The sequence below is a fragment of the Macaca nemestrina genome, chromosome 8 (assembly GCF_043159975.1).
Source record: "Macaca nemestrina isolate mMacNem1 chromosome 8, mMacNem.hap1, whole genome shotgun sequence".
NCBI classification, from domain to species: Eukaryota; Metazoa; Chordata; class Mammalia; order Primates; family Cercopithecidae; genus Macaca; species Macaca nemestrina.
In genome coordinates this window covers 126,821,193-126,845,743 of record NC_092132.1, presented here as the reverse complement: position 1 = coordinate 126,845,743, position 24,551 = coordinate 126,821,193, and the positions used below count along the sequence as shown (strand labels likewise).

The 24,551-nt window shown below is 47.3% G+C and overlaps 1 protein-coding gene across 2 annotated transcripts in view; it reads left to right on the top strand.

Moving 5' to 3' along the window:
• Positions 1-11,599: 11,599 nt before the first annotated feature.
• LOC105482011 (scavenger receptor class A member 3) overlaps positions 11,600-24,551 on the top strand; it is a 38,210-nt gene continuing 25,258 nt past the window's right edge. The window contains exon 1 of one of the 2 annotated variants that reach the window (XM_011741855.3): positions 11,600-11,906. In XM_011741855.3, coding sequence (XP_011740157.1) covers positions 11,900-11,906 — 7 coding nt within the window. In that variant the 5' untranslated portion in view covers positions 11,600-11,899. The remainder of the gene's footprint in view (positions 11,907-24,551) is intronic. The other variant, XM_071068470.1, reaches the window with a different exon arrangement.

Here is a 24,551-nt window from a genome sequence, read left to right as displayed (position 1 = left end):
TCCATATTGTTTGCTCATTTTATCAAGTTATTCATCTTTTTTTCTATCAATTTATAGGTGCTCTTTAAATAAATAGAGAAAGTGACCCTTTGTGCGTTGTGTTTTTCCAACCAGATTACCATTTTTTAATCCTCGATTACCAAGGACTTTTTAAACTTTTTATGCAAGTGATTTTTGTTCATCTTTTTCTTTATAGTTTCTAAATCTCATGTCTTGTTTAAGAATGTCTTCTGCTGGCTAGAAGACAGCTATTCTGATTTTCTTCTAACTTTCTATTGCGTCAATTTCTTATTAGATATGTAATCAAAATGGAATTGATATGTTTATGGTGTATGTGTGTAGGACTGTGTGTATGTGTGCAAGACTGTGTGTATCCATGTGTAAGAGAAGGATGAGGTAGGATCTAACTTCATTTTCTTCCAGATGTATAGCCAATTATGTCAACATAATATATCAAATAAATCACCCTAATCACACTGAGTTGAAATACCATTTTTTCACACATAAATTCTCCCAAATAAACTTGGATCTGTATCAGGACTTTCTAGTTTATTCCTCGGATTCCTCTCTTCTTGCATAATATACTGTTCTAATGACATAGCTTTTAAAAATATTATTTTATTTATTTTTGAGACAGGGTTTCACTCTGTCACCCAGGCTGGAGTGCAGTGTCATGATCACGGCTCACTGCAGCTTCGAACTCCCTAGCTCAAACAATCCTCCCATCTCAGCCTCCCAAGTAGCTGAGACTATAGGTGCACACCATCAGGCCCAGTTAATTAAAAAAAATTTTTTTTTATGAGACAGGATGTCAGCATATTACCCTCCTCAGCCTCCCAAAGTGCTGGGATTACAGGTGTGAGCCGCCACTCCCAGCTGTAACTACCTAGCTTAAAAATAATATTTAATATTGAGAAAGTCATCTTCTTCACTCTTCCTTTTCAAATTTTCTTGACTTTTCTTGGACATTAATTCTTCTATATAAACTTTAAATTAATTTTGCCCCATTGAAAAGACACGGCATTAGGCCTGGTGCATTGGCTCTTGCCTGTAATCACAGCAATTTGGGAGGCTGGGGCAAGAGGATCACTTGAGGCCAGGAGTTCAAGACCAGCCAGGGCAACATAGCGATAATCCCATCTCTACAAAAAATAAATTAAGAAATGAGCAGGGCATGGTGGTGTGTGCCTGTGGTCCTAGCTAGTTAAGAAGCTGAAGCAGGAGGATTTCTTGACCCCAGGAATTTGAGGCAGTAAGCTATGACTGTACCACTACACTCCAGCCTGGGCAACAGAGGGCGACTCTGTCTCTAAAAAGAAAAAAATAATTAAAAGAAAAAACATGGCATTGTAATTATAATTGCATTAAATGTACATATTAGTTTTAGAAGAATTCACGTTTGTATTCTTTCTTCCTGTGTAGGACAATAACATATGTCTAGAGTTAATTCAAACTATTATTTTTATTTGTAAATGCATTTTCATACAATTTAAAAATATCAGCTCCTACCCTCAATTCAGTAAAACCATTATTATTGAATATTAAAATATATTTTTTTCATTGTGGTATGGCATGTAACTCTTATACAGTTTTTAAAAATAAAATGAAAGACTTCAAAGATATGTTTGCTACTTATTTTCCATCATTATGGCAATGGAAAAATTAAAGAAATCCTGACTAAGCATTTTATATTGAAATTTATCAGATGATTGTTCACACCTTTTTCTGTCATTCAGCATTCAACTCCTGTCTTAGTCTGTTTTTTGTTGTCTACAATAGAATACAGAAAACTGGGTAATATATAAAGAATGAGAATTTACTTTTTACAATTATGGAAGAGGAGAAGTCCAGGTTGAGGGACTGCATCTGGTGAGGGCCTTCTTGCTGGTTGGGACTCTCTGCAGAGTCCCAAGGCAATGCAGGGCATCACATGATAAGGGGGCTGAGTGTGCCAGTTCAGGTCTCTCTTCCTCTTTTTATAAAGCCATCAGTCCCACTCCCATGATAATTCATTCATCCATTACCCCACTTATCCATTAATCCATGAATGGATTAGTCCATTTATGAGGGCAGAGACCTCATGACCCAATCACCTGGTAAAAGTCCCACCTCTCAACACTGCCACATTGAGGATTAAGTTTCAATGTGGATTCTGGAGGGGATAAATATTCAAACCACAGCAGCTCCCCTTCTTTAAGACACAGTTTAGCTTGCAGTAGGTGCTTAATGAATGCTTGTTAAATTACCTGAAATAACTTTTCCATTAGTGCAATCTAAGATCCTATTTATTTTTGATTCATATCAAAGCTATACTATCCATGAGGATAGGAAACATATCTCTGGTTCATAGTACTTGGCTACACAAGCAAAATATATTAATTTAATAAATGAACAAAAGTCATGCATGACCAAATATCAACTAGATCTTTTGCTCTGAATTACTAAGCTTCATCCTTTACTAGTGAAAATGATGTGATACTAAATGTGGGGTTTTATCTCTCTTGAATTGTATCTTATCAGTGCACTATAGCCCTCTGTCAAGATTGTTCTGAATTTTGTTCTTCCAGTTTTGAGTAAGAAACAAACAGGTAAGCTGGACTTCTGGGTCTCCATCCAGAACACGGATAGAAATGTCCATCATGTCCTTCTTATCATGTTAAAAGCTCAACCTGCTACAGGGCTCCCATGAAGACATTTCTGTGTACCAAATGCTTTGGAGAATACCTTCCCCAAAGCAGTCCCATCTCTCCAGCTCTGATCCTTCTATTTTAATATGTCTAATTCCTCAACACCTGAAGACAGAGATGTTTCCAGTCCTATTTGCAGTAACCTAAATCGTAGGACTTCCTGCAGGGATCCCTTTTCATTGTCCAGTGGATCATTCAATTAAAAGACGCTTCCCATTCCCACATACCCTCAAGCCTCTTTCTTTTTTCATCTACATCCAGCCCCAAATGAAGTCAGCCACTTTCTTGCTGAATTTATAATTGATTCAGATGAAGAACCTAGGTAGTTTGTCTTTGCTGTTATTATATTAATCTGTGAGGGTTAAGCGCTGAAATATCCTTTGTAATTAAGCGACTTTTCTCAGAACTGTATCCTTACAGAGTTCATGAAATAAGGTTCATGAACCTAATTAATGAACCCAATTAATACCTAAGGTTCATAGGTATTAACTTGACCCTATTAAACCCTCTGAAGACTTATCAAGCTACAAGAGGCCATGTTATATAGCATCACCCACTGGTTTAAGAGTGGTATTGCAATACACCTCTTGGCCATTATAATACTCAAAAATTCCAGTACTGGTAAATGTACAGTGAGGCAAGAATCCATAGACATGGGAGATATCATAGGGGAAGTTCTGGGAGGAAGTAAGAAAAGAAAGGAGACTCTTGAATTGTGAAAATATCACATAGTTCAGAGGATGGCCTTTAAAAAGTAAATTTAACACTTAATCTGGACAAGTCTTCAATAGAGTATGTTGATGGACTTTTTTTTTTTTTTTTCAGGGCATTCTATTTCTTATTGTAAATTGAAGTCAATATTAGAACTAAATTGAAGTTTTCACTTGATAGCCAACTTTGCTAGAACACAGTTATGACATTCCCTTGACTAGTCCTCTGTGTTCTCTCAAAAATATTTCGTTCTTCAACTTCCAAAGGATTGATTTTTGGGGGAGAAACCAAGGCAGCAACACTGCATGAAGCTCCAATTCATGACATTAGAAAGCTCATTAGGGAGAAAAGGTAAAAATTCTGCAGAGGTCTGGGTTGGAGAGGGGTTCGTTAATGAGTTAGGGTTCACCAACATCTTTGTTTCCCTTTTCTTCAGGGAAACAGAGCTAGGGGATTTTTTTTCCCAGCCCCCTTAACCTCTAGTTGGAGCCATATGACCGAACTAAGGTCAATGGAACAAACGTGCCTGATAGCAATTGTGTGACTCCTCCAGGCCTATCGCATGATTTTCTACACTGCACACTCCTCCTATCTCTCTCCTTTCTACCAAATCTTAGAGGCTACATATTGAAGATGGCAGCATCGCAAGATGGAAGGACACTGGATCCTTGAGTCAACATTTATAAGACAGACACCGAACTTGCCATGGATTGTGATGTGAATGAGAAGTAAACGATTATTGTGCTATCACTAAAATCTCACAGTTATTTGTCAGAGCCAGTTATTTGTATGACCATGTATGGTGCTACTTGCTCTAACAACTCTAGAAATTGATAGCTTGAAATGACATGCTGCTATACTAAAAATGGAAATATGGAAATACTGCATAGCAGGTGAGGACCCTGACATTAGGAGGCTGAAGATGATCCTTGGTGTTATGATAATTGGTAAACTGGGCCTATGATATTGAGGATAGCAGGCCCCATGCTATCTACCATGGAGTCAGCGTGCCTAGGGGCATCTGTTAGAAATAAGCAAAGTAGTGGTGTGTTCTCTGCTACTGCCTGTATTTAACGAAGGAACACAAGGAAGAGAAAAGTGAAATAATTGACTGGTTTGCAAAGAGAAGTGAATGGGAACAAAGTTCAGAAAATTTAAGCCTAAAGGGAAGGAAAGCACCGACTGCCTGTAGATCCCAGATAACAGAAGTAAATTGCAAAACTTTCCAGCAGCCAAGGCCCTCTTAGACTTAGCCAGGTGGCATGATTAGATTAAGGATGTGGCTTTTCCAGTCAACTCTTGTAGCATCAAGGTAGCTGACTGCCCTTAGGGAGAGAGGCCTGGGGTAGAGGAAACAAATGAAAATAGTAGGTTTGGAAACTACAGCTAGGAAAAAACTCTGGGTGTGGTCACCGGCCCATGGAATGGACTAGAAGCAAACAGATGAGATTTTGCTAAGTGTTGAGGGACTATCATTGCCCAAAACCCCTACACGTCCAGACCTTCACCTGTACCTCTGAGGTAGAAAGTGGGACTTGACTCCAGAGATGGGGCTTGAACACCAGACCAAACTGAGGACTAGCTAAAACAGGGGCATGGCAGAAGGAACTTCCCATAAGACATGCCCACCAGGATGCCATGTCAATTTACCACTGTCATGCCAGCACCCAGATGTTACCACCCCTTTCCATGCAACGACCTGCAACCCAGAAGTCACCATCCTTTTCCTAGAAATGTCTGTATAAACCACTCCTTAATTTGCATATAATTAAAAGTGGGTATACATATGACTGCAGAACTGCCTCTGAGCAGCTAATCTGGGCACACTGCCTGTGGGGTGGCCCTGCTCTGCAAGGAGCAGTCCCTCTGTTGCCGATGTGCACTGCCATTTCAATACAAGTTACTGTCTAACACCACCAGCTCTCCCTTGATTCTTTCCCAGGTGAAGCCAACAACCCTCCCAGGCTAAGCTCCAATTTGAGGGCTCACCTGTCCTGCATCATCCTGACTTGTGGAGCTAAAAAACAACCTTGCTCCAAGAAGAAGTGGGCTGTGAGAAGTGAACAGCCCTCAGGAATGACTCATTCCCCAACATCCACTTTAGATGTGCATAAAGAGGGTGATACACCAGGAAGCACCTTCCAGAGGGCACATCTAAGGTGTCATGGACAAGAGAATTCTTCCAGAGATCTGCATCAGGGCCTAAACAAGCAATTTTCCCCACCCCAGGGTTAGAGATCTTTAGAACATCTGAGGGATCTCAACATTTCTGTAGATCAGTAGCAACTCTGTGTCTTTCATTCTTCCATTTTCTAAATGGGCATTTTGATTGTGATTATCAGAACCATATTCCTCCCATTTTATATGGGAGCTACAGGCTGACCTGATGAATAAGGATTACACAGAGAGCCTGGACTTTGATCTCAATGCAATGACCAGATGGGACTTTGAGTTGCCTCCATGGTGAGGGGTGAGTGTGTTGTATATGTGAAAACAAAGGAGTGAACAGGTATTTGGTGACCAGGAAGGTGAACTATGTGGAGAATGCTGGTACCCCCTGATCTGTGTTTCTTCTCTCCTTCCAGGGCATATGGCTGCCTCTGTTTTAAAGCCCTCTTGCTGTTAGGTTGAGCCCAGTTTAGTGGGCTCTGGCCAATGGAATGTGGGTAAAAGTGCTGTATCCCACTTCCAGCCCAGTCCATAAAATTCTCCTATGCATGATCCTCCATTCTCTCTTCCATTTTGTAGCAACCTTAGGGGCCATTTGTTACAGATAATGGTATTACAAGATGGAAGAACCCTGGGTCCCTGAGTCATCATTTGGAAGAGAACTGCCTAACCCATATTGAATTGCAATGTGAGTGAGGAATAAGTTTTCATTGTATTAAAGATAATGGGGTGTGGGGATGGTTGCTACAGCAGCGATTGTTACTTACACTGACTAACATAAGGGTAGGGAATGCCTGTATTTAGAAAATACACCAGCTGGGCATGGTGGCTCATGCCTGTAATCCCAGCACTTTTAAGGTGGGCGGATCACCTGAGGTCAGGAGTTCTAGACCAGCTTGGCCAACATGGTGAAACCCTATCTCTACTACAAATACAAAAATTAGCTGGGCATGGTGGTGCACGCCTGTAGTCCCAGCTGCTCGGGAGGCTGAGGCAGGTGAATCACTTGAACTGGGGGGCAGAGGTTGCAGTGAGCCAAGACTGTGCCACTGTACTCCAGCCTGAGTGACAGAGTGAGACCCTGTCTCAAAAGAAAAGAAAAGGAAAAAGAAAAGAAGGCCAGGTATGGTGGCTCACACCGGTAATCTCAGCACTTTGGGAGGCTGAGGCAGGCTGATCTTGAGGTCAGGAGATTGAGACCATCCTTGCTAACAAGGTGAAACCCGGTCTCTACTAAAAATACAAAAAATTAGCCAGGTGTGGTGGCAGGCACCTGTAGTCCCAGCTATTCAGGAGGCTGAGGCAGGAGAATGGCGTGAACCCAGGAGGCGGAGCTTGCAGTGAGCCGAGATAGCACCACTGCACTCCAGCCTGGGTGACAGAGCAAGACTCTATTCCAAAAAAAAAACCAAAAAAACAAAAAACAAAAAAGGAAGGAAGTGAGGGAGGAAAGAGAGGGAGGGAGGGAGGGAGGGAGGATGGAAGGAAGGAAGGAAGGAAGGAAGGAAGGAAGGAAGGAAGGAGAAAGAAAGAAGGAAAGAAAGAAAGAGAAATAAAAAATATGCCAATAGGAGAAGCTAACAGCGAAAGTCAAAGAAGTTTAGAAGGAGGACCAGAAGTATGTAGGATCAGATAAGCCAGAAAAGCGTCAAGAAGGAGCTGTCAATGGAGTTTGTGATGGGTGATTTTGTGTGTGAACTTAGGCCACAGTTCCCAGATAGCTGGTCAAGCACTATTCTAGATGTTTCTAAGATGAAGGTATTTTTTAGATGAGATTAACATTTACATCAGCAAACTTTGAATAAAGTGAATTACCTTCCATAATGTGATGGGTCTCATCCAATCAGTTGAGGGACTTAAGAGAAAAAAGATGTGGTGCCCTGAGAAAGAGAGAATTCTGCTTCCAGATTGCCATTAAACTTGAGCTGCAACATCACCTCTTTCCTGGGTCTCCAGCCTGTCAGTCTGCCCTGCAAATTTTGGACTTGCCAGCCTCCGTAATTGCATGAGCCAATTTCTTAAAATATTTATTTCTCTCTTTATCTATATAATATTTCTCTATACACCTACGTCTATGGATATGGATATATATATATAAAGAGATGCATACATAGCTATATACATATGTCCTATTGGTTCTGTTTCTTTGGAGAACCCTCACTAATGGTGTTAAATGCTACAAAATGGTTGAAGAAGTTGCGGATTTTTGAGAAGGGTATTATATTTGGCAACTACGAGGAAGAGATCCCACCACCACGCCCGGCTAATATTTTTTTTTTTGTATTTTTAGTAGAGACGGGGTTTCACCTTGTTAGCCAGGATGGTCTCGATCTCCTGACCTCATGATCCACACCCGCCTCGGCCTCCCAAAGTGCTGGGATTACAGGTGTGAACCATCTCTTTGCTGATGCGTTTGAGTTATCATAGCAACAGCTCAGGATGCCCACACCCTTTAACACCACAGGGGCAGGGTTAGGCCATTTTTCCCACCAACTAAAGAAAGCTTGGATAAAAACCAGGGTCATTTTCTGTTATTTCCTTTTTTTTTTTTTTTTCAATGATGTAAGCTCTAATTTTATTTACTTTTTTTCTTTTTGATATGTCATAGTTGTATATATTTAGGGATACATGTGATATTTTGAGGCGTGTATGCAATGTGTAATGGCCAGACCAGGGTAACTGGGACATCCATCACCTCAAACATTTATCTTTTCTTTGTGTTGGGAACACTCCAATTTTTCTCTTTCAGCTATTTTTGAAATACACAATTAATTGTTGTTAACTCTAATTTCCCTACTGTAGTATCAAATACCTGTTCCTTCTATTTAGCTGTATTTCTGTACCCCTTAACCAACTTCTCTCCCTCTCCCCACCCACCTTCCTTCCCAGCCTCTGGTAACCACCATTCTATGCTTTACCTCCATGATGTCCGTTTTTGTAGCTCCCTTATGTGAATGAAATCATGCAGCATTTGTCTTTCTATACCTGGCTAATTTCACTTAACATAATGACCTCCAGTTCCATCCATGTTGTTGCAGATGACGGGGTTTCATTCTTCTTTATGGCTGAATAGTATTCCATTGTGTACACATGCCACATTTTCTTTATCCATTCATCTGCTGATGGACACTTAGGTGGATTCCATATCTTGGCTATTCTGAATAGCGCTGCAATAAACATGGCAGTGTGCAGACGTCTCTTGGATATGCTGATTTCCTTTCCTTCGGGTATGTACCCAGCAGTGGTTGCTGGATCATTCAGTAGTCTATTTTTAGTTTTTTGAAGAACCTCCGTACTGTTTTCCACAATGGCTGTACTACTGTACATTCCCACACTTTTTGTACTTTTTGTCAACAAATATTTGAGCACCCTCTGAGAGGCAGTGTGGTGGACCATGTCTTAGCATCCAGGCATTGGGTTCAGCCTGCCTAGGTTCATATTCCAAAGTTCTCCACTTACTAGCTCCGTGGTGCTAAGGACATTATTTACCCTCTTCATACCTCAGTTTCCTCATCTGAAAAATGAAGGCAATAATACTGCTTACTTCATAGAGCGGACATGAGGATTAAATAAGTTAGCATACAGGTAACCTCCAAGGTAAATAAGTTAGCATACAGGTAACCTCCAAGGTGAGTATCTCCCTGGTGTTTACAAAACACTCTCCTGATCCATGCCCTAGTCCTGGGAGACTCAGATCGTGCGGCAAACTCGGAATCTAGATACAGGTAACAGGAGCACATGACTGTCACCAGGCAGGCAATGCCCTCTCTAAACCTCAGTCTCCTCGTCTGTAAAATGGGCAGCACAGTCCCTGGGATACCTCCCTCAGGTGAGGTGTTGTGAAGTTCTGCTGAGATCATGAAGAGAAGGGACTTTGCAATCTGTAAACTTGCCATGGCAAAATGGAGATTAGAGAAAACACAGCATTACCCTTGCTGATCTGATGGGATCTACAGACAGGGGTGGCTGTCCTTGTCCTCTTCTCTACTCCAGGCTTAGGAGACACTTTCTCTTCCCCCTTGGGTCTCACCTACTTCACATCAGCATTAAATAGGGCTTGGGGATGGGGAGATGGTGCCGACTGTGGCATCAGGAGAGACCAGGCTGGCCTGTGCCACTTTGTGGTCCCGTTTCTCCCAGAACTTTTCTTCTTATAACATTCATCCCACTTCTGCACTGCTACTTGTTTCATTATCGGCTTTCCTAACCAGACTGGCCATGTGACATGTTCTCACACTTCCGGAGCTTGGGGCAGAGGCTGGTCCCTTGTAGTGAAACCGATTTGATATGGTCTGGCTGCCCTGTTTGCTTTTGGTTGCTTGCTTTTTGTTTTTTTGGTGTTTTCTTTTTCTTTTCTTTTCTTTTTTTTTTCCTTTTTCCATGAAGCTGAAGGCTACACCACTGAACACTGAAACTTAAAACTTAACCTTCATTCGCTACTTGATAGGTAACATTCATAGGTCACCATGGTAATGATCTCTTCAGTTGTTTTTTAGGAACTTGGACCAGCTCCTGCCCATCTCAAACTGGTGAGACCACTGGCCCTTCAACTGGGCAAGTGCCCCAAGAGGTGGCCTTTCAATGTCGGAGAGCCAAAAAACTCCACCCGTGGATCATGCTAACACTGCCATTTTCTGCACACATGTCCTATAAAATACCATGAGCTCAGACTACACTGGCATGGAATGAACCTGTTTCTTCATTTGTCTCCACTGCCAATCGCCTTTCCCCATGGCTTAGACCACTCTACTTCCCTAACCCATAAATATCCTTAAGTCTTACCTTCTGGGAGGTGGATTTCAGAGCTGTTCTCCTACCTCCTCTCTTGGTGCCCTTGCCAATGAGTCTTTTCTCTTTTCTAAAATCCATGTCACCTGATTGATTTCCTGCAGAGGCAGCTTGTGGGGTGGGCAGAGCAGACCTAGACCTGGCCAGCAGCTGGGAGTTCAGTAAATGTTTGTTCAATCAATGAAAAATGACACGTGAGAATCCAGAGGGGCACGTATGACCAGTCTCAATTCCCTGCCTGCAGTCACTTTCCTTGGGTGTCACTGATTACCCCAGAGGCCCCTCCAACAACAAAATCACAGAATTTGATGGCCAGGTGCAGTGGCTCAGGCCTATAGTCCCAGCACTTTGTGACGCTGAGGTGGGTGGACCACCTGAGGTCAGGAGTTCCAGACCAGCCTGCCCAACATTTTTAGTCTCTACTAAAAATACAAAAAAACAAAAAAAATTAGCCAGGCGGGGTGGTGCATGCCTGTAATCCCAGCTACTCAGGAGGCTGAGGCAGGAGAATCACTTGAACCCAGGAGGGGGAGGTTGCAGTGAGCCGAGATTGAGCCACTGCACTCCAGCCTGGACGGCTAGAGCCTCAAACAAATAAAAATGAAAAATAAATCACAGAATGTGGCACGCTCCAGGTCACGTTCTCTCATGTAGAAAGCGGAAGCTTGGAGATGTGAACTGGATGCCCAAAGTCACTCAGCTAGGCAGGGGCAGAGCCAGGGTGCTCACAGGGTGGCCAACCTTCCAAGTCTGCCCTGGACACGCGACTTTCAGCACTAAAATGTGCGGTCCCAGACGTCCTTCTCCCAGGTCCTCTACACCATAGATGGGTGAGGAAAAAACATGCAGGGCTAAAATGTGGGGGGTCCCCACCCCTGCCCCAGCCACGTGGCGGTCCCGATTGTGAAACTGACTAAGATCAAAGAGCTCTCCCAGTAAGTGCCCCATTGCAGCCACAGCGCGGGCAGGGAAGACGCAGCGGGGCCCCGGTTCGAGGCCGGGCTCTGGGGCTGCGGGGGCGCATGGGCGAGGCGGGGCGGGGTGGGGTGCGGGGGGGCGGTGCCCGTGGCTGCACAAAGAGGCCGGCCGCGGCAGTTTTGAAAATACCAAGGAAGTTGATCTGGGCCAGGGCCCAAGAAGTGACGAGGAGGGAGGGACGCTTGCGAGCGAGGGAGGGAAGGAGGGAGAGGGAGAGGAGCAGGCGGGAGGGAGGAAGGGAGGACGCGCGGGGCGAGGGGCGGCGGCAGACCTCGCCGGGCCCCAGCGGGAAGCGCGGGCGGCGGCGGGATGAGCGCTCTGGGCGGCGGGGCGCGGCGCTAGGCGCCCGGCGGGGCGTCCCCAGGCTGCGACCCCGCGGGACCCTCCACTCCGCCCGCCGCCTCCGCAGCCCGCGCGCCGGAGCATGAGTCCGGGCGGGAGCCCCACGGCCGCGGGCGGCGCCTAGGACGGCGATCCGCGCCCTGGAGAACCCGCCGGCCGCCCGGCTCCACTACAGCTCCAGCCGCCTGCAGCGGGGCCCTCCTGAGGCCCCGAAGGAAGGGACCATGAAAGGTAAGCGCGGCCGTTGGGGGGCAGGTCCGAGGGGGGCTGCCTGCCCCCTGCTCCACCCAGGGCCTGGGGGCGCCTTTTCTGCAGTCGAGGTTGAGAGGAGGGCAGGGCGCCTCTGGCTTTTCCCCTGCCTTTTTGGGCATCCTGCGAGACAGGACGGATCCCTGAAGACCAGAGGAAGCAAAGAGGAGAAGGGGGATGGGGACACTCACACACGCCCCTTGCAGTCCTGTTCTCATCGGCCGTTGCTCTAACCTCACAAATAATTTTAAAGTTCAGAGAAGTTTCTGATCCCTTTAACCAATAGGCGCAGAAAGGTATCACCAACCCAAATTTCCAGCAGTGTAAATTTCGACCCTGGGGACCCATCAGAGAGGCCCCTGCAGCACCCTCCCGCCCAATGGAGCTTTCAACCGGCGCCGGGCTTAGGATTCTCCCCTAGGACCTCCAGCCCTTCCCCAAAAGAGACCTGCAGTGTCAGAGCCCCTCAGCCCAGGCCCTGCCCTTCCCAACCCCTGAACCTTGCCTGACCCACCCTCTGACCTCCTTGTGAGGAAGCCGCTGGGGAAGCCTCATGGCCCAGGACTGAGCTCTCGCCAGGGTGGTGAGCCAGCACTAGGGTGGCCCTTGCAGCCAGTTCTTGGGATAGAAATAAGAACCAGACATGATCCCAAGTGGCCATTTCCAGGGCCTGGGTGTCTTTAGGCCCCTACTTGGTCTTCGAGGTCATTTTGAGGCTAGAGGAGAAGCAGGCTTTGGAGTCATGAGGCAGGGAACCTTTGAGGTTTTTAAGGCCATTCCGGGTGTCTTTCAGTAATCCTCCCGTAACACCCCTGGCAGATGCTTGTGTTCCTAGCAGTGAGAACCTCACCACCTCATCCACTTACGGAAAGTAGAAACTGAAAAGGGCCTTTGAGATCATCTGCAGGGCTCTCAGCCACACTCTCAGGTGCCACTGACAGGTATGGAGGTGGAAGAGGTGGGGTCAGAGCTCTCAGCCTACTTCAATCAGACCAGCTGTTTGTCTCTTGTATGTAGAACGGCCTGAGGGTTCATTGGAAGAAAGGGCTCCACCGACAAACTTCTGACCAGATGCAGCCTCCACATTGCATAGTTAGGGAAACTGAGGCCCAAGCAGGTAGGGTTGGCTTCATGGATTCGGCAACCAGTCCCATCCTACAAGGTCCCACACTTGGTTTAATGCTCTGCAGGTGCCATCTTGAACTTTTAAAAAATGTATTTTATTTTATTTTATTTTATTTTAGCAACAGGGACTCACTCTGTTGCCCAGGCTGGAGTGCAGTGGCATGATCATAGCTCACTACAGCCTCAAACTTCTGGGCTTAAGTGATCCTCCCACCTCAGCCTCTCATGTAGCTGGGACTACAGGTGTGCACCACCATGCCTGGATTTTTTTTTTTTTTTTTTTTTTTTGGTAGAGACGGGGCCTTATTATGTTGCCCAGGTTGGTCTAAAACTTCTGGCCTCAAATGATCCTACCACCTCGGCCTCCTAAAGTGCTGGGATTACAGACTTGATCCACCATGCAGCCTGAAATTCTTACAATTTTTTAACAAGTCATCCCGTCCCACCAACACACAAACACACACACTTGCATTTTACACTGGGCCCCACAAATTATGTAGCTGGTCCTGTGGACAGAAGTGAGTTGTTACGAATCACAGTTAGTCGGGGTGACTAGAGACCAGGACTCCTGACTTCTAGTCTAGAATCCACTCTGCCTCTCTGTGGTTTCCTTCCCTCTGCCTCTGGCACCTTTCTGTGCTTCCCGCTGGCCTCTCCAAGTCCTAGGCTGTGCGGGATGAGCCAAGCAAGTTATAATCAGCCCTAGGGAGCACCTGGCAGGCAGCGAGGGGAGCCTCGCCCCAAGTCCTGCTCCTCACTGAGACACCTTTGCAGCTGAACCCTCTGCAGTCAGCTGGCCCAGGGCAGACCATTACTGGAAGCCTGTAGAAAGGTCTTGGACCACATCTAACAAGGGGCCACACAGCCCTGAACCTTGATGATAGTGGTAAGATGTTTCACATTCTCAGAATGGCTCCACCCCAATTCCAGACAAGCACTATAAGAGAACCAGCCGGGCATGGTGACAGATACCTGTAATCCCAGCTACTCCGGAGCCTGAGGAGGGAGGATCACTTGAGCCTGGGAGTTTGAAGTATAATGAGCCATGATTGCACCACTGCATTCCAGCCTGGGCAACAGAGTGAGACCCTATCTGTAAAAAAATAAAATTTATTAAAAAGAAAAAGAGGCAGAGCCAAAATCCTGTGAAATAGAGAAGAAAAGAGCTGGTGTGAATGAATATTTAAAAGAAGGTGCCTGAGGAGGACCCACTGACACCACGCTGCCGAGTTCCAGGCTGTCCTTGTGCTGTGGGTTCCTATACAGGAAGCCAAGCCCCACCTCTCTCCTCCTTTCCCTTGGATCCCACAGCCTCTTCATGTGTGGGGCGGGATTCCTGTCTACGGAGGCCCTGAGGGCAGCGCTGGTGTGTTTTTCCTCCAGCCTTCGGAAACCCCTCAGTGGTCTCCCCTAACATCCCAGGGGCTGCCCGGGCTGCAGGACTGGGGACTGACTTCCAGCAATTCCCTCCCTGGCAGCCGGGAAGAGCCGCCGCCTCTACCTGAGATGGAAACGGCAGGGCAGACAGCAAATATTTGTCTTTTGGGATCTGTGGGGTGTAAAGAACCAACATTTTTCCCACCCGAGTGGAAAAAGTAAAGTGCCTGGCAGAGCAGGGCAGGCAGCCCCTTCCAGAGAACCCTTTCCGTGCTCCTCCAAAGGCCACATCAATCTTCGAATTACATCTGTTGGCAAAGGATCATGCCCTGCTCACAATAAACACGTGATGTGATGTGATGTGATGTGATGTCGTATGGAGAACAGGTGATGGTGGGGATGGTGATTAAGAAAACACACTCGTTGGGCTGCCCGGCCCAGCAGTGGCCGAACGCCAGGGCCCACTCTGCCGGCCAAGCCATTTCCACCTCCAGGCCCCTCCTGCCCCATGGCCAGCTGACTGGGCCTCCTAGGCCACCGCCTCTTTTGATCCAAGCTGGCACCTGGCCCTTCTCGCACGTGGCCCTAAGGGGACACTCAGATGCCACCAGCCCCTTGGTGACAGGCCCACCTTGGAGCTTCCCACTGGCTTGTCCAAGCCACTAGCAGCCACCTGTGGAGCTGTTTCCACACCTCCAGTGAGAAGGACCCGCCCCCAAGATGCCCAAGACACAGGCTGGTGCATTGTGAAGACTGATTTAAGAGTCAAAAACATGTCTAGTCCTGGCACCATCATCTGCCCTCTTCAGCCCCGTTGTCCTCCTGGGTGGTCCCTGAGGCCCAAGAGCTCTGCGCCTGAGCACCACTTGGGGAGCGGAAGTGACTCAGTGGTGAGATGGCTGGAAGCGGGCCCACCATGTGGCCCCTTTGCCCCGAGAGACTTGTGCTTGGCTGCGGTGGCCAGGGCAGGGGGCAGCCCTGTGTTCCTCAGGCGTGGGAGGAACAGCCCCTCCCTGCAGAATCAGAGAGCAGTGCCCACTTCATGTGGGCAAAGGGTGGAGGTGGGGAGAGGAGGGGCTGTGAAAATACAGAGAAGCAATCCTGGGAGGAATCCACCCTGCACCGTTCCTCTGGCAGAGAGGAGAGGATCTCCACTCACGAGCGGCCAGGCTGGGGGTCCCAGAAAGCCTGACCTCCTTCCCCAGGGGCACCGGAAGGAGCCAGGGCTAGAAGAAAAGGAACTGATGTGGTGAAGGTGAAAAGAGCCACCAGACGGCCTGACTGAGGGGTCCAGGGAGCCCCGCAGCTCAGATGTTGGAGTTTAGCTCGAAACCCTTAAACATCCGCCCCACCCCCAGCCCCGGCCAAAACAGTCATCTTGCCCTCTAGCTGGGGGTAAGCCTGGTAACTGAAGACTCAGGTCCCAAGGCTCATTTGAGACGAGGAAAAAGCCTTCTGTTTCTCAGTAGGCTAGGTTGATGGATAGTTTGGCAGTTTCCATGAAGGACAGGCAGCTGTTCTGGGTGTTAGAATTGGTGCACAGTGTGGCCTAGCTGGGCATGCCTCTCATACATGCACTGCCCATGTTTGATCATGTTTAATTTAGTGATATGTGTGTGTGTGTGTGTGTGTGTGTGTGTGCTCGCTTGTGTAGAGTACTGAGTCCCAGGGTCAGGCCCAGCCCTGTCGCAGGCCAACTTTATCACTGGGATGAAGTCTGTGGTACTCCCTGGGGTCAGTCCCCTCATCCAGGTGGACCAGGTGATCCCACAGGATGGTATCAGAGTGTAAGTTTCATGAGAGTGGGGTCTCTGTTCCTAGCACTTAGGGGTGTCCACTACATCTGTTCAGTGTGCACATCCATACTGTACCATGGTATCCTCAGAACCTCACACAGGCATTTCGTAAAGATGCAGAAAGATGCCTGTATTCAACAAACATCCATGGGGCGACTGCCAGGTGCCAGGTCTGTATGTCTATATATGTCTAAGGACTGAGGAAGCTGCAAAGAGCTCAGATGCTGTCCCTTCTCTCAAGGAGCTTACTCTTTACTAGGACACGTAGGATTTGTGTCCAAGTCACTTAAAAAAACACTAACAGTGATAAGTGTCTTAAGGGAGGTCCCAGCAAGGGAGTTTGGGGGTGGGCTGGGCTCCTTTCCTGGCTTTCCTTCTTTGCTGCTGTTCTTCGAGATGCGTCCTCGGTTTCAGCCACAGACAGGCTCCTGGTTCTTGCTGGCACCTGTTCCCTGAACAATCTCTCCCAGCCTTGAAGATGTGACACGTGGAAGTCGGCAAATCTGACGGCACCAGATTTGCTTCTCTGGGCTTCACAGCCGTATTTCCATCAGTGTCCTCAACGTCTCCAGGTAGAGACCTGCAGGCATCTTCTTCATGGTTCAGATGAGATACCTTCCCTCCACCTGAACCCAAGCTAAAAAATGGGTTATTCTGGGATGTTGCCCCAGCCCACACTTTTCAGTCAGCCGACAAGCATGGAGTTCCTGCTTTCAGGGAGGAAGCACACTAGTTGGAAGGCAACCCTGGGTACTTTTTGCCCTTCCAGCAGAAACAAGATGTGCACACCTGAGAGGAGAACCGAATCATCCAGGCAGATGCCACAAAAGAACAAATGCATGGCATATACGGGAGATTGGATGAGAATCCTGGGAGAGAAAGGGAGCATTTCAAGTTGGGCAGTTCAGAAAGGCTTCAGAGAGGAGCTGAAGGCTGGGGGAAGACTTGGATGGGGACAGTGAAGAAGGCAGGAAGGAGTGCTGGGAAAAGCTGGATAGCAGGACTGGGGGGAAGAGTGGTGGTGGGGGAGAGAGATGGCCTGCAGTTGAGGGAGCCCTAAGCCAGAGAGCACCTGAGTGCTCCATGAAGGACATGCGGTTGTGTCTGGTTGACATTGGAGAGCCCTGGGAGGGTTTGTCAGGAGAAGGCCTGTTTGCCACTTGCCCCTGGAGATATTCTCTCGGCCTTAGCCCATGTTGGGAAACCTCTACTTTTAGAGAGTGGGAGGAAGAAAATGAGCTTGTAAAGCAGCCAAGAGGAACAGTCAAGGGCACAGGCAGAAAACCATGATGGTAATGTCATGGAAATTGAGAGGAGAGAGTTCCAAGGGGGAGGAAATGAACCCCAGCGTTGACTGCTGATCTGTAGAGTTAGCTCAGGATTTGTGGATCAGAGAAGGCCAGGTTGCAAGGGCCAGAGGGGCAGGGTAGATCAGAAGCAAAGGCGCGGGAGGAGCTATGTCCTTAGAGTGGGAGGCAGGGCCCAGCTCAAAGGGTTTTCAAGGCAAGGATGACCCGTGCTCATTGGAAGGTGGAGGGACAGAAGAGCAGGCGTAGGGGGACTTGGAGACAGAGCAGTGGAATTGGGGGAGACTTGCTTTGAGAAGAAAGAATCTCTTTATCGGGAGGCAAGGGAAGGAGAAAAGATGGTTACAGGCAAACTGCATTACTAGCAGCTGCATTTAACCTTTTTATAACACATTTATCATTTTTTTAAAAAACCAAAACATTCTGAAAAGGAGAAACATTCACTCACTTGAACTCCTACCCTTTAGAGATAATAAATGACAAAATGTAGACGAACATTCTTCAGAATTCATTCTGTGTATGTTTGCACAGACTTTTTTCATGTAGATAAGATTATACTATCCATGTTATTTTTGTTTTTATTTTATTTTGTTTGGAGACAGTCTAACTCTGTGCCCAGGCTGGAGTGCAATGGTACCATCGTAGCTTACTGCAGCCTTGACCTCCTGGGCTCAAGGATCCTCCCACCTCAGCCTCCCAAGTACCTGGGACTACAAGCAGGTGCCACCATGCCCAGCTAATTTTTGTATTTTTTGTAGAGATGAAGTCTACCTATGTTGCCCAGGCTGGTCTCAAGTTCCTGACCTCAAGCAATCCTCCCTCCTCAGCCTCCCGATTACTTGGGGTTTTTATTGGTGGTGATGGTTTTTAGTTGTTGCTTGTGTTTTTGTTTGTTTCTTTGCTTGAGACAGGGTCTTGCTCTGTTGCCCAAGCTGGAGGGTAGTGGCACTATCATTGGCTCACTGCAGCCCCGACCTCTTGGGCTCAAGCAATTGTCCTACCTCAACCTCCCAAGTAACTGGGACTACGGGTGTATGCCACCATGCCCAGCTAATTTTTGTATTTTTTGGAGAGATGAGATTTCACCTTGTTGCCCAGGCTGATCTCAAACTCTTGGGTTCAAGTGATCCTCCTGCCTTAGCCTCCCAAAATGTTGGGATTACAGGCATGAGCCACTGCACCCACCTTGCAGTATTTTTAAAAAATGGTTTCATAACATCCCATAGTAAGACTCTGTGATAATTTATGTAACCAATCTCCTAGAGATGGACACTTTAGCTATTTGCCTTTTCCCCCAGGTGTATCATAGCATGCAGTGATCACCTTTACACGGACACCTTGGCCTAGTCGTATAATTATTCTCTTAACATGAAGTTCCTAGAAGAAAGATTACTGAGTCAAAGGGCACTCGCCCTTGCAGTATTGACAGAGGGTGTCAACTACTCAGAATACACAAGAAGGCCTCTTTCCCCATCCCTCTCCCAGGCTGAGTTTGAAGTGTAGGCATCTGTACAGAGTTAGTGGATCATAAAGAAAGGAGTTGGAATCTCATGGTCTTGATCCTTTCAGAAAAGGAGGGGATGACCTCATCTTTAGAGAATGAGGTGGGCTGACCCCCGAGGAACCCAGGAATAGGAAGTGAGGCTCCAGACGGCAGGACTTGGTTGAAGCCAAATGTGTGCCACCCTCTGACACTCTCCTGCAGCTCTGGGCTTCCCTAGTTCAGTGCTAAGAAAGCAGGCTGAGGATGGAAGTGACAGTGCCCAGGAGAGAGAACTATAGGCTCCAGGGGGCAGAAGCCAACCCTGGGGACTGGGCTGGTCTTGGAGCTCAGGGCGAATGAGAGCCTGGAGGAAGGAGAGTGAGGAAAGGCTTAGTGCACTGGGGATAAAGAAGGGAAGGGGCTGGAGATCAAGCAGATGGAACAGCGATAAGCCTTAAGCTCCAGAGGGCAGGCAAGATGTGTAGAGATGAGACAGTAAGTCCCATGTCCAGGCGCCCTGAGTTTCAACAGAAAAGCTGCCTCCATTCAAGCTGATGGCAGGAGACAGAATGAAGAAATGATCCAATCCAGGTGATGTCATTATCCAGAACAGTGTTCCCTAAAGTCAGAGTCCCTCTGCCTCTGAACATAGGTCCCAGAATGAAAAGATATATTTATTTTTCAAGATCTGCAGGAAGTTCCATGGCCAAATAAGTCTGAGAAACATGGAATTAAACACAGATTTAAATGGGCTTATTATTATTTTTCCAGCACTTTTCAAAATGTTTGCTATGTGAATGTGAATCTCTAAGATGGCGATAGAGTATGCCATGTTTTCCACACTTACTTGATCAAATAATCCTTTTTCACAAAGAATAATTTGGGACTAGTGTCCCATAGGATATGTTTTGAAAAACTGATTTCTTGTAAGTTGGAAATTGGTCCTGGGAGTGATAGGGGTTGGGAGATGACCATAAATGAGAGCATTCATTGGAATAGTATAGAAAAATAATCCTAATAAAAGTGACTACTACTATTTATTAAGCATTTACTATGTGCCAGGTACTTTTCATATATATCTCATTGGATTTTCACAGCAGCTCATTGAAGCAGACCATCTCCCCACCATTTACACTTAAGGAACATGAAGCTCAGAGGAGGGAAGTGGGGTGCCCCTGCGAGACAGACTAGGGTTTGCAGGATCAGAGGTGACAAGAGGGATCAAGACAACTGGTGATTCCCAGCCAGGCACGTTGGCTCATGCCTATAATCCCAGCACTTTGGGAGACCCAGGGAGGAGGATCACTTGAGGCCAGGAATTTGAGACCAGCCTGGGCAACATAGTGAGACCTTGTCTCTACAAAAAATAAGCAAGATTAGCTGGGTGTGATGGTGCACACGTGTAGCCTCAGCTACTTGGGAGGCTGAGGTGGGAGGATCATTCGAACCCGGGAGGTCCAGGCAGCACTGAGCCGTGATCACACCACCGCACTCCAGCCTGGCCAACAGAGCAGGACCTTGTCTATAAAAAAAAAAAGAAAAAAGAAAAAAAAAGAAAAGAAAGCCGGTGATTCCCACCCCTCCCATCCCTCTGAATTCATGGGGTTCAGGGGAGTCGTGGGGAGTGCTGTGTACACAGAGGAGACCAATGTGTAAGTAATCGGGGGAGAGTGCCTGTTGTGTTGGGTGAGTAGCCTGGGTTCTTGTCTCAACTAGAGGCAGCACCAGGCTGCGAGCAGGTATTTAGAAATGGGTGGGCATTCGGGGTTGTCACAATGACCAGGGATTGCTACTGGCCTTTAGTGGGCAAGGCCAGGATGCTGAATGTCTGTGCAGAGTGGGCCATGCCCATCTAATGAAGAATTGCACCACCTGGAATAGGGTCCCAGTTAGAGGAGTGGAGGGCAAAAAAGGGGAGGCAAGTTGTTTAGGTTAAAGAGGGTTTAGGATAAAGCAGGGATTTACCCACAACCTCTGTGGTTACCAAGAACAGACTGGGAGGCAGCCGAAGGGATTCAGGTGGAGGTAGCAGGAAGCGAGAGAGAAGCCTGTCTCAGAGCAGCAGATGTGGTTTCAGGGATGCAGAAGCTTGAGGATGGGGACCAACAAAGGGGCAAGTGCTGGAGGAGAGAAACTGGCGGAACCATGGAAGCAGAAAAGGACAACTTGTTGAGCAGGAAGATCTGAAGGGAAAGGACCCACGTCTTGAGACCTGAGTGGGCAGGCGGATTCCCAACCGATTACAGACAAACCCACAAAGGAAGCCTGTGGAGAGGGGGTAGTGGCGGAAGGGCTCTAATGAAAACAATTTTGCAGCCTTACTTATAGCATTCTCCAACCTTAAACTATAGCTATTCTGCACTTTAAATACAGCATTGGCTCCAGAGAAGACTCTTAAATCTTTATTTTTACTGATCCAATTGGCTGTTTTGAAAACCCACTCTGTGAACCCTGCAGAAGATAATTATCAAAATATGTTCCTTGAAGTGCCCAAAGAAAGACCTTTTATTCAATTCCTCGAATCTCTCCCCCTTGTTGACTCAGATGGAAGAATGCAGTCCCAGAAAGGCGAAAGAGGGAACCAAGGACACATCTGTGGGCACCAAAAGAAAGCCGGCATCGGTGACCACAGTTGAGTTAGCAGTTGGTTAACAGGTCCGGGCTGTTTTCTACCCGCAAAGGGAGAGCTAAACCAAGCTCAACCCCAGTGGAATCAGTGGCCGTGCTTAGCAATGTGCCAAGACATGCACCCTCCATCAAACTTGCTACGTGGCTCTGTGGGAGCAGAGGCTTAAAAAAAAAAAAAATAAAATAAGGAATTTCTCCTCTTATGGCTGTCCTTCTTTCTGGAGTTTGAGATGGATATTGTGACCTAAGGGGTGACAGGAAGAGAGGCCCTTTCAAATCTCTAGTGGTTGCCACTATTTTATGGGTCTGGGCTTGCAGCCTTGGCCTTGGCCTTCCCAGGCTATTTAACTTTTTTTCTAAGCACCCTGCCTGTGATTCGGATAGTAATCGCTGCAATAAGATTGGGACCTGGCTGTGCCTTTCACTAGGAAATCCATGGGGCTGGCTTCTTTGTGACAGGGACCAGGGCCCTCCCTCACAGCAGCTGTGGTCCCTTGGGGCCTTGGGAACAGGGCAGGCAGAAACTGGCTCACCGAGTCTCAGATGTTCATTCTTTCATGATTCCCATGCTGTCCCAAGTTTGTCCCCAGAGAGGAGTTTCCCCGTAGGTTTTTAGGTCCCAGCATCACCTTACCTTCTCCAGTGTCCTCTTCCAAGCCCACCCGCTCCTGCTAAAATAACCTTGCTCCTGGAAGATGAAGAAAGGAAGAGGAGAGAGAGAAAGAGAGAGAGAGAGAAAGAGAGAAGAGACAGAAGGCAACCAATGCTATTTCTGCCTTCCTACAAACGGAGCCTCTCTCCAGACACCTAGAGCCTATCATAACATGAAGATTTCATTACCCCTTCCAGACACCCAGCATGCTTCACACTCAGGCACTCCTCCATTTGCAGCATGGCAAGAGTCCTCCATTTCTTTATACATGACACAGACAAGAACCAGTGCCTTACTTTAGAGAGTTATAGACATGTTACATACAGGTGGTATTGTAAGGTGATTAACTGGGACCACAATGGAAAAACATGAGCCCCACAAACAAGAGCCCTTGGAGCTTTAGGAGGAGAGTATGATGTCCTTTGTTCTGTTCTGAGAAGGGGAGGAGAAGCAGAGCCAACATTTTGCTCCTACCCATTCCTCCACCAGCTCACTCTTTTGCAGTTCAAACATCAGCCCTTGGTCTATGAATTTCACCTTCATTGCTTTAAGCCTTGCACCCCAAATGCATCCGTTGTCTCCAGCACTCCCTAGTCATGGAGAATCCTAAGAATAAACCAGATTTCAACCCTATTTTAAGTCATCAATCTTCAGTTTTTAAAGACACATGAGCTCCTGATTAAAACAGCAGAGGATAACAGTTAACTGAAAACATAGGCCTTTGCAGAGGGTCAGAAAACCCATCTTTATGAAACATCCACTATGTGATCAACCCGGTGCTGAAAGCAGCTGAGGGGAGCTTTCCTGATTGCAGGGATGTAGCAATTGCTAGGAGTGTGACCTGTCAACTGATATCAGGCTTGTATGGAAAAGCCTTGTGCCAGTTCTGAGATGGGCATGCGCAACTCTGCAGACACTCGAATGCGTGTTTGGATCCTGCCTCAGATTCTTGGATATTTAGGAGCCACTAACCAGCTTCCAGGTCACTTAACGTATCTGAGCCTTTGTAACATCATGGAGGTGAATTTGCAAATTCCCTTCCCACCCTCTCAGGCTGTGGTTCTCTATCCCTGAAACACCTTTGGAGAGCTGGTGCACCTAACACTAAGTTGGTTTGCCCTTGATGGCAGGAGAATAGGCGTAGAAGACAGAGAAGGGAAGGAAATTATTTTGCCATCTCTATTAACTCCGCTTGGCCTAGTTCAAGGAGGGACTACGGATGCCTGCCTAATCAGTCATCCTCTAATCAATCACTACTCTGGGGCCTCAGCCAGGGCTTTTTCATTCTTGATGTCTGTTTCTTCATCCATACATACTCTGATCAGAACAGTCTTGGTATAACGTGAACATAATGAGCTTGTGCTTGCAAAGGGCTCGGCTTATAAGAGCCTCACAAATGCTTTGGATTATGTTCTTATTAAGTGAACGAGGCTACAGTGGTGAGTTACTACAACATTCCAGACATAGATGAGTCAGGGGTCCCCATGGTCCGGGGCTTAGTGCTGGAAGACAGGAAATCCAAGGGATTAGAGAGAGAAGAACTCTTTGTGGATTGGGGAGGGCTGTGAGTTATGGAGCTGAGATGTCAATGGAGGGAAGATGGCCAAACATCCGTGGTCTCCCTCGTCTAGAGAGATCCAAGATCCTGGCTGGAAGCTGCCACTTCCCTTCCCATGGGTCACTTGGTGCAGTACTGGAACGTCTTGTTAGCAATTTCCACTGGCTAACAGTTGCTAATTTGAGGGGCTATCCACTGGGAAAGCTGGTTATAACAAAGCTCTGTGTTTTTTGAGAGGGTGTTTGCTGAAGCCTGGTGTCAGCCTTGCTTGATTTAAGTCATCCCAGATTCCCTGCAAAGGCTATAAACAGTGAAGTGATGAAATTGGCCCTAGAGCCAGAACAGGGAGGAGGCCCAGTCACGGGGGAGGGCAGAGGAGCTCATCAAGGATGGGGAGAGATGAGGAACTGGGCCGAGGAGGCAGCTCTGCTCTAAGGGATGGAAGGAATACTACCCCACGGTAGCTCCGGGGCGGTGGTGAATACATCCCACAGCCCACAGCGTGGTTCTGACTGGGCTCTCCGAAGGTGAGAGGCCATGGCTAGTAGGGGGAGGTTTTGGTCAGACAAACAGAAGGTACCAAGGAATTCCCCTGCCTTGCCCCAGGCATTCATTTATGGGAAAGAGATCGTAATCCTGGTGACCGCCCAGGCCAGACTTCCTTGTAAACTGTTGGCAGATTGATGACGGGACAGCTGCCC